The sequence below is a fragment of the Carcharhinus amblyrhynchos genome, chromosome 3 (assembly GCF_965287045.1).
Source record: "Carcharhinus amblyrhynchos chromosome 3, sCarAmb.v2.hapA, whole genome shotgun sequence".
NCBI lineage: Eukaryota > Metazoa > Chordata > Chondrichthyes > Carcharhiniformes > Carcharhinidae > Carcharhinus > Carcharhinus amblyrhynchos.
In genome coordinates this window covers 22913937-22927232 of record NC_137326.1, presented here as the reverse complement: position 1 = coordinate 22927232, position 13296 = coordinate 22913937, and the positions used below count along the sequence as shown (strand labels likewise).

The 13296-nt window shown below is 42.3% G+C and overlaps 1 protein-coding gene across 1 annotated transcript in view; it reads right to left on the bottom strand.

The window, feature by feature from the left end:
* Positions 1 to 13296, bottom strand: part of LOC145362488 (uncharacterized protein FLJ43738-like) — a 90090-nt gene that overhangs the window by 31666 nt on the left and 45128 nt on the right. Inside the window, exon 8 of the mRNA XM_080218508.1 lies at positions 1150 to 2054. Within this exon, the coding sequence (XP_080074634.1) occupies positions 1150 to 2054 (905 nt within the window). The remainder of the gene's footprint in view (positions 1 to 1149; positions 2055 to 13296) is intronic.

Below are 13296 nucleotides of genomic sequence, written 5' to 3'. Positions count from 1 at the left end.
ATGAATTGGCATCCTGTTTTACAGAGGGCCATATTTTCTTTTCCATTAATCATGGTATAAATCAGGATGTTCATTTTCTAGGAGGATGTATTGTGCTACTGGAAAAGGTAGAGTTTATCCCCAGTTTATCCAAATAATTAGCATCCCAAGGGTTTTGTGAAAGTGCAGCTGTTTCTTTAAATTCTCTGATATTCATTCACCCCTACTTGCTCACTTTCATAGTTGAAGATTTCCTTTAAGTGAATGTCAGATTCGAGGTACTATTGTTTTTACAGGTATCATAGATTTTCCCACTCTGGGAAAACAGTAAACTCTTGTGTATATTGTGAAAAGGTAAGATTGCAGACAGCTTGGTTTGTAGCCATCTGTATCTGGGACTAAATGCACAGGATCTAGTGAGGTATCCTTTTCCTCTCCATGCCAGCAGCCAATCTCCTTGGGCCATAAGCCAAATGCAAAGCAGGTGACCAATCTTTCCTTCCTCCTCTTCTGGGTCTGAGTAAGGATGATGGCTTGACCTTCTACAGAAACATGCAAAATATCCTTTCAGAGTGAAATGTCCTACTTGTCATTAGTTGTCCACTGACATTGAGCAATAGGAATTTGGGCCAGATCATGTGAGAGCTTCTGCAGCTTATTTATTGTTTAAATTCATCCTGCTGGGTATTACTAACTTGGCCATTTTGCCACTTTTTGAAAAGCCACCCAGAAACGAAATGTCTTAATTTTATCCTTTTTGTCTTTCTCAGTTTGAATCGTAGAATCCCTAGAGAGAGGTCATTCAGCCCATCAAACCTTCACCAACAACATTCCCACAAGCCCATGTATTTACCCTGCTAGACCCTGAGACTAAAGGGCAATTTCCCTTGGGCAATCCACCAAACCTGCACATCTTTGGACTGTGGGAGGAAACTGGACCACCCAAAGGAAACCCACGCAGACAGAGGGAGAATGTGCAAACTCCATACAGACAGTCTTCCAAGGCCGGGTCCCTGGCACTGCAGGGTAGCTGTGCTGGCCATTGTACCGCCAGGTTACCTTTTTGTCAGCAGTCTTTCCTTTCTGTTAACTGGATATAAAGTTTAAGCAAACATTTTCAGTAAGTTTGTCAAATATTGTTTTGTGGTATGTTGTATTTGATCATCTCACCTGACTGATATCTTTGTCCGCAATTTCTTGAGCCCGTCATTTTTCATTCCCTCCAAAATGAAGAGATGCATTTTTCCATCCATTATGTGAAAACCTGTCAAAATGTCCATATTGTAGCTTTCCTTTGGCTCAATTTCCATCCTAAGGGCCGCATCAGCTGCTTCATTTTCATCATTTGACAGAGACTCCTGGCAAAATGCTGCATGATTAATTGAACTAATTGTTCCTAGCAAATCATGAAGGAAGTCTTTGTTCTTATAGTCAAAAATGTAAATAATGCGACCAAATTGGCATTCCTGTACTTCACCTGTCACATCTGTGCTTCTTGTCAAAGGATAAGCCAATTCAACTCTCACATTAAGCACAGAGTTTGATTCCAAGTAATGCCCTCCAGGTAATGGGTGGTCATCTGGACCATCAACAGCTCCTGAAACACCTACAATACGTCTGTCCAAGCCATCAACTTGGCAGCCTGTTGGATCTGGTGGACTGCTGTTCTGTATAGCTAAAGAAACATTCATACACTTTTCCCCATACAGAAGGTCAGAAAAAGCCACCTTAGCAATACCATAAGGAGCCCAAGATTTATTTGTTTTTGTGAAGGGGTCATGGATGGTTCGTTTATTACTGGCGTAGCTAACGTTGCTCAGTTTAGTATCTTCAGCCTCAGAACCAAACAATGCTGGCGGCTGGGACTGGATGTCCAATTTCCTGTCACGGTCATGAATCTCTATCTCTAGTGGAGGCCCAAGTAGATACTCTCTGAATTTATCTGGATTGAAGTTCCCCGTTAGAATCACATTCACATCCCTGAAGATAATCTCTGTCCCATGCCCTCTTTCTTTCGTCTGATGACATGGCAGGTCATAGAACTGATACTGACAGTACACAGGGCCGCATTTTTCCTTGCAAAAAAAAACAAAATTAGGACAAAATGTTAGCCATTTTATTTCTCATCGTATTGTTAGACTAAAAACTTCTGACTATATACATGTAGATGCTGTACCATAAAGTACTTAATGGTATGTACATAGATTTTAACAAAACACCTGCAACGCTAGAGTAAATAATTCCTTAAAATATTACATGTGCTTAATGTGTAATAAAAATGGTCTAGCTATTTTCTCTGCCTTTGCTAATTTGAGAAAATCTGCTTTGTAATTTTTTTTTTAGAAACTACAATATACTTTGATGCAATGGGTTGCAAGCCCTTAAGAGTTTTAACTAACTGGTATTCTGTCTCATCACAAAAAATAAAAACACCAAATCAAATCTTTTCAAATTCTTAAGCAACCTTCCATTTTTAAAATGAATGTATTCTAATATCTGCTTTTAGATTTTTAATAATCAACCTTTGACTATTCCATTTAGCATGAATGGACATTGCAAGTATTGACTTTTCTCTCTCCTTCTCATAGAAATAGCTTTTATTTTATATATAGACTTTATGATCTGATTTCATGCTGTTGTATTAGCCTTCTGGGGATGCTTCCATTTTGTCAGTCTATCGTTGTAAATCCTTGTCTGTCTGCAAATGTTTCTGTTCCTCTCATAGTGTATACCCTCTACAAGCCATCTAACTTGTTCTCAATACAAAAAAACAAGCGTACATAATCTACATGAATTTAGTCTTCCCCACCCTTGCTATCTCCAGAGTAGCGTTCAAAAATGAAAGTCAGAATGAAACACTCCCAAGTGCACATGATACAAAGAAGTGAGGAAGGTCATGCTAAACCGCTGAAAGTGTATATTTTCCTGTATTAATGCCAGTGGGGCAGAAGTAAAACATATGTGAGGAAAACAGAAGATCTGGCTCAGACCAATACAGATAGTCTTGCATGGCTTCTGGCAGGCTATTTAACAGGCCATAAGTGATCCCGCTGAAGATGAGAGTGTTTAAATGCTTAAACATAAAGCCTAGCACAATTTTCCATCTGCGAAGGAGAAAATTGTACTGGATATGGCCTTGATGTTTCCAGATGGGGACTGAGGGAATACCCATAAGTGGTGAAGCTCTTAAATGGTCCAAGGCCCGTGATTCATATTTCCCACAGATACAGTAAAGTTTTAGTCCACACTGCTGTTTTTGGCATTTTATCTGATTGCCAGAAGTATAGGTTTCCTCAGACCTTTAACAGTGTGTCCCCCTCCTCTTAAAAACTCATTGCTTATGGCTGGAAGAGCATCCAAGACCTAAAGTGGACTTTCTGTACAATAAACAGATAAATTCCAAGCTGTGCAAACTCAGTAAAAGGATTAATAGCTATATAATTGCAAAAGCTTTGGATCAGCACTTATCCTCCAATCATAAACCCCCGGCACAAATTGCAGTCATTGTAAGGCAATGGAAAGTGCTGCTAGTCAATCTTTCAGACCAAAGAAGCAGTTCAGAGGACAAGCAATTTTTGTCCTTTTAGTGGAGCTTCTCAGTTCCCTTCCTCTCTACAAATGAGGAGGAGCTATGAAGTCTAAACAAAATAATTGTAGCTCATTGTTAAGTATATGGTAACATAGAACACAGGAGACAGGAATTTACCATCCTAGAGACCAATTTTTTTAAACAAAATTGAGATATGGGGCCTGATTTTACCATTGCATCGAGCCCATTTCCGGGTGCGAAAACTTGGTAAAGTCAGGCGCAAGGCAATTAGCGCGATCCGCGCAGCTGCACACTTTACCAAGGCCCGAAAATGGCCGCAATCTGAACCACACCCAACTTAACGAGCTGGACACCCAATCTTACCTGCATTTCCCACTTTACCATCGTGTTCGCCCATCCAGATTTGGCGCAAAAACAGACATGCTCAGCAAAGGTCTGTTTCGGGTGCTTCAGCTTCTGAAGTGGTAAGTTCAGAGCTTCCAGCGGCTCTGATCGGTGGTAGGGAAGCGGGGGGGAGGCGGTGTCAGATGTACCTCTGGTGCGGGGGGAGGCCAGATCATTCTCTGGTGGGGAGGGAGGGAGGAGGAGGCCTGATCACACTCTGATGGGTGGGGAGAGGAAGGCCAGATCGTTCTCTGGTGGTGGGGGGAGGAGGGAGGCCAGATGGTTCTCTGGTGGGAGGGGAAGAGGAGGCCAGATTGCTCTCGATTTGGGGGGCGGGGGGGGATGTCCATGCCACTCTGTAGGTGATCGGGTGGGGGAGGGTGCGGGGGGAACGGCAAGGGGTCGCGATCAGTCTGGGTGTTGGGGGACTGGGTAGGTAAGGGGGACAATTATGTGGTGGGGTAGGGTGATGTCTGTGGGGTTCTTCACTCCCGGTTTTTGCCCCCGAGCCGTTTTATCCGCTTTTTTGCGGTCCGGGAGCGATATGACAGAGGCGCGTTTTTCTGTTTTTTTCCCTCACTGTGCATGCGCAGTTCAAAGCTCCGATCGGAGTTGCAGCATCTCGGGCATGATAAGCCCCATCTACAGTGTGGTTCAGACCCACTAAGTGCATATGGGGGCATCTGAGAGCAGATTTTCAAGTTGGATCTGAATCGTGCCCAAATTCAGAACTTAGAATCAAAATGGTAAAATTAGGCCCAAGATGTTCATTAATTTGGATCGCAGACTGTTCAGTTTCAGCATATAAATAATATTGAAATGAACTTATACATTCCTTCATGGGATGTGGGTGTTGCTGGCTAGGCCAGCATTTATTACCCAGATCTAATTGCCCTTAAGAAGATGGTGGTGAGCCACTTTCTGAAACTCCTGTAATCCATGTGGTGTAGGTAGGACTGGTGGGAGTTCCAGGATTTTGACCCAGCAACAGTGAAGGAACATTAATAAATTTCCAATTCAGGATAGTGTGTCACTTAGAGAGGAACTTGCAGGTGGTGTTGTTCCCTTGCATATCTGCTGTCCTTGTCGTTCAGCAACACGAATGCTATTAAATGTTCAGTGGATATGGTTAGATTCTTTCTTAGTTAGGGATGGTCACTGCTTGGCACTTATCTGGCACAAATGTTAGTAGTCATTGTCAACCCAAGCCTGAATTTTTTCTAGGTCTTGTTACATATGGACATTGACTGCTTCAGAATACAAAGAGTCACAAATGATGCTGAACACTATGCAATCATCAGTAAACATCCCCACCTCTGACCTTATGATGGAGGGAAGATCATTGATGAAGCAGCTGAAGTAGGCTGGGTCTTGGATACTACCTGAGGAACTCCTTCACCAATGGTCATACTGCATTTATTCTGTTCTTTGTGGGCAGGGTGTACCTGAGCAATTTGCCATATTGCCAAATAGATGCTGGTGTTGTAACTGTACTGGAACTGTCTGGCCATGGGAATTCAATGGCAAGTAGGGTTAAGAACTGACAAACATACCCACAAATTTCGCTCCCTGTGAGTGGGTGGATAACCATCTGAGTAAGAACTTCAACCATTCTGCCAGAAATGAGATCCAGTGTACCTCACATGGACCTCATTTAAGTCCTGTTAGCTTGTCTTCGCCCCCATTCGGTGTGTAAAATGGCAGAAAAATCACAAAGTAAGGAAAGCAGCCGACAACAATGGGGCAGTAACAAAATCAACGGCTGGGGCCACCTTGAAGTGGAGCAAGTCCACTGCATGAGAGGCCGAAGCTTCTTTTGGCTCTGCTATGACAGTTATCTAAAAAAGCATGATGGGCTTCAACCCCCCATCTATTGCTGCTTCCAATTGAATCCAATGAATTATAATTGTACTCAGTCCCCAGGACATGGCATGTGTATACAAAAGAGACAGTACTTTTAGATCAGAATCACTCCAAGGTGAATCATTTCAGCAGATTGTCAGCTACCCAGTTTATGGTGGGTAGAGAGGATAAAATCACAGTATCCTTGTCCTTTGTGTGTGTTTTTTCCCATTCCTTTATATTTAAATTTGTGAGTTGGTCATTAACAGATAGCAGGTGTTCACTAATTAGGTGTTAATTCATCCACAATGTAACTGGACTGATGAAGAAGCTGAAATTGGTTTGTGGTCTAATTTGGTGGAAGCACGAAATGACCAGCAGCCCAATAGAGTGAGGTGAGAAAAGAACATTAACAAGGGGAAATTTGACTCGTGAGAATTCAGATTAACCAAAGCAACTGGTAATAAAAATGGGCAATAATGCATAATTCCTGTAGGACATGAGAAGTCTGAAGAGCAGCAGAAGTTAACCAAGAATCATTGAATCCATACATTGCAGAAAGAGTCCATTCAGCCCATCGACTCTGCACCAACTACAATGCCACCCAGGCCCTATTGCCGTAACCCCACATATTTACCCCGCTTCTCTTCCTGTTAGGGAACACTTCAGCAGTCACGGGCATTCCGCCTCCGATCTTCAGGTAAGCACTCTCCAAGGTGGCCTTCACGACAATGCAGAATCGCTGAGCAGAAACTGATAGCCAAGTTCCGCACACATGAGGACGGCCTCAACTGGGTCTTGGGTTCATGTCACACTATCTATAATCCTCACTTGCCTGGGCTTGCAAAATCTCACTAACTGTCCAGGCTGGAGTCAATACACATCTCTTTAACCTGTCTTAACCCTCTCTCCGATTACATTGTCTATACCTTTAAGACTTGATTACCTGTAAAGACTCACATTCCAACCATTATTTTGCAAATTGAGTTTGTGTCTTTATATGCCCTGTTTGTGAACAGAATTCCCAGTCAACTGATGAAGGAGCAGCGCTCTGAAAGCATGTGGCTTGTGCTACCAAATAAACTTATTGGATTTTAACCTGGTGTTGTGAGACTTACAAGTACAGACCCAGATGGCCACAAGAGGGTGCTATTACACACCTCCCTCCTTAAATGAGAAAGTTCATACTCCATGCAACTGATATACACACCCTTGTTTTTCATTTATTTACAAATCCAACTTAACCACTAGTTTCCTTTTCCCTAAATGAATACTACTTCCTTGACCCAAACTGTCAGAATTTGGAGAAGGATCTTGACCCAACTGTGGAGAAGTTTTCTGCAACAAAGACTGATTTTGTCCTTGACCTTCAATTGAATTTTCCGTTTCATCCGATGTTTCTGTCTGACTCAGCTCTGAACTGGTCTCAGGTGCAGCATGCATTGCAATAACTGTTGGTACTCTCCTCATACCCCAACTGTCCAATTCATCAAATTCATTTGATTCTTCCCAACTACCTGCTTTTTGGTGATCCTCTGAAGCTCAAAAAGTTATTTATATATACAAATTTCACCCTTCCATATCAAAGATCTTGATTAAATATGTGCGAGGGCCATGTATTCTCAGCACTCTTCCTGGTAGCCACTTCAATCACTTACAATGATGATCCTTCATCTTGACCCTTTGATTCAACTTCAGACTTCTTTCTCTTACTTGTTACATATGGGTGGCACGGTGCCACAGTGGTTAGCACTACTGCCTCACAGCATCAGGGACCCAGGTTCAATTCCGGCCTCGGGTCACTCTCTGTGTGGAGTTTGCATGTTCTTCCCACGTCTGCGTGGGTTTCCTCCAGTTTCCTCTGACAGTGCAAAGATGTGTGCGTTAAGTTGATTGGCCATGCTACGTTGAGCATTACTGTTCGGGAGATTAGTAGAGTAAATACGTAGGGTTACAGGCATAGCGCCCGGGTGGGATTGTGTAGGCTTGATGAGCTGAATGGCCTCCTTCTGCACTGTAGGGATTATATGCTTCTAACTATAATTGTAATTCTTTCTGCCTGGTTCCTTCATTTCTATCTACTGTAGTAAAAGTGGCTTCAGAAATAAAAAGCACATTCCAGGTTGAGAAACCTCTAGCTTGCCATTCTGCCAATAGCAGTACGAGGTATATTTGTGATAAATAAACAAAATTGTCACCAGCTAGTGATTAATGACAACTGACATTTCCTCCCACTTATTTCTAGCATTTGTTTGACAAGAACACACTTAACATTTTGTACTGTGAGCGTTGCTGCTCCATTTGAAGCACAACGATATGGAGTAACTCTAATTTGTTTCATACCCATTCATTCTCATGAATTTTATAAGCTCTTCTAAACCAAACTGAGGCCTGCTGTCAGATATAATTTCCCCCAGGAATCCGTTAAGCAACAAGAAAAACTACTCAAAATATCGAGAGTTTTGCTCGTTACTGTTCGAATCACCGGGAACCCATCAACCCACTTTGAATGACTTTCACAATGAATAGCTGCTGCCCATCAAATTCTACAAAATCTATGTACAGACTCTGCTACTCTCCATTGCCCATTTCCACAGTTGCAAAAGTATCGATGGTGGCTTATTTTCTGCTTCTTGATATGTCCCTCTGCAACTGGATCCTGAACTTCCTAACTCACAGTCCACAATCAGTAAAGGTAGGCAACAACACCTCCACAATCATCCTCAACACCAGTGCCCCACAAGGCTGTGTTATCAGCCCTCTACTATACTCCTTATACACCTATAAGTGTGTGGCCAAATTCCTCTCCAATTCGATTTTCAAGTTTGCTAATGACACCACCATAGTGGGTCGGATCTTGAACAATAATGAGACAGAGTACAGGAATGAGATAAGGAATCCGGTGAACTGATGCAGCAACAATAATCTCTTCCTTAATGTCGACAAAACAAAGGAAATTGTCACCGACTTTAGGAACCATAAAAGAGAACATGCCCCGTCTACATCAACTGGGATGAAGTGGAAAGGGTTGAGAGCATCAAGTTTTTAGGTGTTCAGATCACCAACAACCTGTCCTGGTCCCCCCATGCCGACACTATAGTTAAGAAAGCCAACCAACACATCCACTTTCTCAGAAGACTAAGGAAATTTGGCATGTTAGCTACAACTCTCACCAACTTTTACAGATGCACCATAGAAAGCATTCTTTCTGGCTACATCACAGATTGGTATGGCTCCTGTTGTGCCCAAGACTGCAAGGAACCACAAAAGGTCATGAACGAAGCCCAATCCATCATGCAAACCAGCCTCCCAAGCACTGACTCGTCTACACTCCCCCTGCCTTGGCAAAGCAGCCAGCATAATTAAGCACATCACACTCCTTCTTCCATCTTCCGTCGGGAAAAAGATACAAAAGTCTGAGGTCACGTACCAACAGACTCAAGAACAGGTTCTTCCCTGCTGCCATCAGACTTTTGAATGGACTTAACTTGCATTAAAGTTGATCTTTCTCGACACCCTGGCTATGACTGTAACACTACATTCTGCACTCTTTCGTTTTCTATGAACGGTACGCTCTGTCTGTATGGTGTGCAGGAAACAATACTTTTCACTGTATACTAATACATGTGACAATAATAAATCAAATCAAAGATCAGAACCTCCAAGATATGTTATGAAGTTAGCGACACCCTAACTTTTCCTTTTGATTTTGGCATTAGGGTGAGCATAAGAAATTTCACTCCAGGTATGAGTCAAAGACCCACTGGGAAGCTTTTATAAAACAAACTTTATTTCCGAACACAATTAGAATATAGCAAAAAGAATTAGCATAACATTTATCAATTAAAATACTTAAACATGACAATGTATAATTCTTAACATCTCTATTGTTCTAAATTAGCAATATCCCAAAGACATAAATCCCTTCTTCATAATCAGTTAACACCAAAAACAAGTATGCTAGATTTCCAGCCTTTTAATACATCTGGACTGAGCTCCAAACAGACATCTGTCTGTCTTCATACAGCAGAACCTCAGAAAAATATCCACTTCAAACAGCAGAATCCCAAAGAAAAAGACCCTTTTCCCGCAAGTTCCAGTCTCCAACATCAGAGAGGGGAAAAGAGAGGCACTCCTGTCTAAAAACTCCAAGCAGCATTTGACTTGAATTTTCTGCCTAACTCCACCCAGTCATATGACCTTACCTGTCATCAACCTAAGCAACCCTTACTCTGCAAAGCCTAGGGGAAAACACTAAAAACAACAGAACAGCATTAATCTAGGTCAAAACAAACATATTAGGAATTAAGAGCAATTATGTTGGTGCAATAACGATACAAGGCTGCCGGATATAGACCCAGTGGCACCAGTGTTAATAAAAAACCGCTAAAACAGATTCTGGCTAAGAAATATGACAAATACATTTTAAAGGCACAGTATCATCACAATTTAGTCTACACTGTTTCTCCATGCATCCTATGTCTCTGTTTAACCCTGCCTTTCAAGTTAACTTCTCCTTAGACTCTTTGTCAAGCTCATCCCCAAGTGTTAGAACATAGAACATTACAGCGCAATACAGGCCCTTCGGAACCAATCTAATGACCCTCTAAGCTAAACTATTCCAATGTTGTACATATGCCTATCCAATAACCATTTGAATGCCCTTAAAGTTGGTGAGTCCACAACTGCTGTAGACAGGGCATTCCCCCTCCCTCCCTCCCCCCCAGCCTGTTAATATATGCACACTCACCCAGGCCGGTTCACACCTGCGCACTCCCCCAGGCCATTCACATCTGTAGACTCCCCCAAGCCCATTCACGCCTGCACGCTCCTCCCCAGGCCCATTCACACCTGAACAGCCCCCCAAGCCCGTTCACACCTGTAGACTCCCCCAAGTCCATTCACACCTGAACACCTCCCCAGACCCAACACCCTGCCATTAAACCGGCACTGTTGGGATTGGAAAATCTCTGCTAATTCCATTTGTATAATCTTCATTATTTTGTAAACCCACAACAGGACTACTGAGGTTTTTGGCACCAAAATATCAATCTTTGCATAGCAAATAGACATGAATCCTTTCAAGACAGATTCTCCAAGATATTTCACTTATTATTTATACTGTTCATGAATGGCTTATTATTTGAGAGCATAATTGCATTAATGTACTCAGTAATTTTTTTCACTTCACAGGTTTTTGTAAACAACAATAAAAATTGACTTTAATAAGATCTGAATGTATCAGTGCTTATAACCTAGCTGCAGGAATTTAAAACTGTGTTCCATCAATGAACCAGCTTTCACCTTTCATAATTTACAGGCTTCATATTCAACAACTCACTGTAAGGGCAGATAAATGATCTCTATGTTTATTGTGAAAATGGTTCAATTATACATGACTTGGATATGCTTCCAGGTAAATTGTGTTATCTAAGTGTAATTACGCTAAAATATTTATCCCAGAGGAAGCGGGTTCAGAGATATAATTGCAAGTTGTTCTTTTACTGAATGTAATTCAGAAAATGAGATTCAGAAAAGAGGCTCACAAAAGGGCGTGATCCAGATCAGTGGAAAGAGGTGGAATTGGAAGTGAGTGCCACTTTCAGCAGCCAGTACACAACTAACCAATTCCAGAAAATGTTCGCTGTGACGTTGCACAGATAGGTTATGGATAGCGACAGGCAAAACCAGCACGTAAGGGGACCGGTGTTCAGCGAAAGAAACACAAAACAACTACATTGTAATAAGAAAGCTTTGCAGTTGTAGCACTTTGCCTTTGTTACAGTGGACACGTTCTGCAACACTTACATGAAGGAGGGGACTCCAGTGTTTTTTTTTGCATTTGTTTCTTCACCCTGCAAGTGCCGTTTTACTTAAAATGAAGCAATTGGGAAGCAGCAGCAGCAGGCTCAAGGAGGTATTTTATTGCCAGCACCTGTTCTCACTATGAAAAAATGTCTTCCAAAACGTGGTTTGCTTTCCATATGATGGCACACAGTGTGCCTTCATTCTCTTCACCTTCTCCCCGAAGGGCAATGGACCACAACCAAAAACAAGGTCACACCTCAAGATGCCTGCAGTAAATTACCAACCAAAGAACGATACAAAACAGCACCAGAACAGGCCTTTCAGCCAGGTACTTCAGAAAACCCTGCTGCAACAAGAGAAATTGGAGGCTAAGATTGAAAATAGCACACAGCAATGGGAAGGCAAAATGGTTTTAAACTGTAAGACGTTTGTTTTTAGTGACTTCCTTTTTGCCAATGGGAAGCTTAATAATTTTAGCAATGTAAAAAAATGCAAAAAATGTAGGCTGAAATAGCCTACCCCTCCTGTTTCACCTTCAATTAAGGCTACAGTAGCTCTAGATCAGCAGTCTCCAAACTCCAATCCGGATGCGGCCTGCTTCGGGGTGGATGTGGCCCGCGGGCTGTAGTTTGGAGACTCCTGCTCTAGACGGACGCTACATGTTAGTGAGTGACTGAGTTTGAAAAAATAAAAATCTTTTTCATACAGCGGGTGGTTCGGGTCTGGAATGCACTGCCTGGAAGTGTGGTGAAGGCAGGTTCAATCAAGGCATTCCAGAGGGCAATGGATGATTACTTAAATAGAAGCAATGTGCAGAGGTACGGAGAAAAGGCAGGGGAATGGCAGTGAGTCACGATGTCCATTTGGAGTGCCATTGCAGACACAATGGGTGAAATGGCCTCCTCTGCTCCTTCACAGTGAATTGACTTTATCACCAGTGGAGAAGCAGGCTGACAAAGCTCACTTGGCAGTGTGCCCGGTTCATACTGCACTGAAGACCTCTCTGAAGAATTGTCCCCATTACTGTCTGTCGGTTGGCGCAACTCAACCGCTACTTTATCAGAGGGACGCAGCCTCCTGGAATAAACACCAACGTAAGTATATGTTTTGTGAATCAAAACAAGTGAGTAGCACCCCAGATGTTAAAAAGATTGCAGCCAGTGGAGCAGCCAGCCTCTCTCGTGTCTCTCTCTGCTGCTGCTCTTTTGAAGAGGCTGAGGAGGATTAAGTGGACCACTGCAGAGATACCACAAGTTAGAGAAGCACTGTAGTTAGCCTGTGGCTCCTACTCACTGGCATCCATATCCACTTCAACGTATTTATTTTCAAAAGCTGCATTTTCCTCACAGAGATGTAATTAAATGGTCCCCCAGGCTGTCAGAAATAATAAAACTTACAAATATTGCAATGATGTAAAAAAGCAAGATAAAAGAAATCTTAAATTAAAAAGCTGTTTAAAACTTTTGAATACATTTCCAATGAAATAAACACCTACAGGATTCATCTGCAGGATACTCTGGTTTCTGGTGGCTCCTCACTTTAGAGCTAGTCCCTTGTGGCTGTTTTATATAAACAAATCCCAATACTAGTATTACGAATGGAAGTCTGTCATAGATATATTTACAGACAACAGCACTAAGTTGCTCCTGTAAGTCAGTCCTTACACTTCCCACCTGCCAATGTTGCTTCATACTACTCATTGTCTACCTATGTGATATCACAAGCCAGGAGTT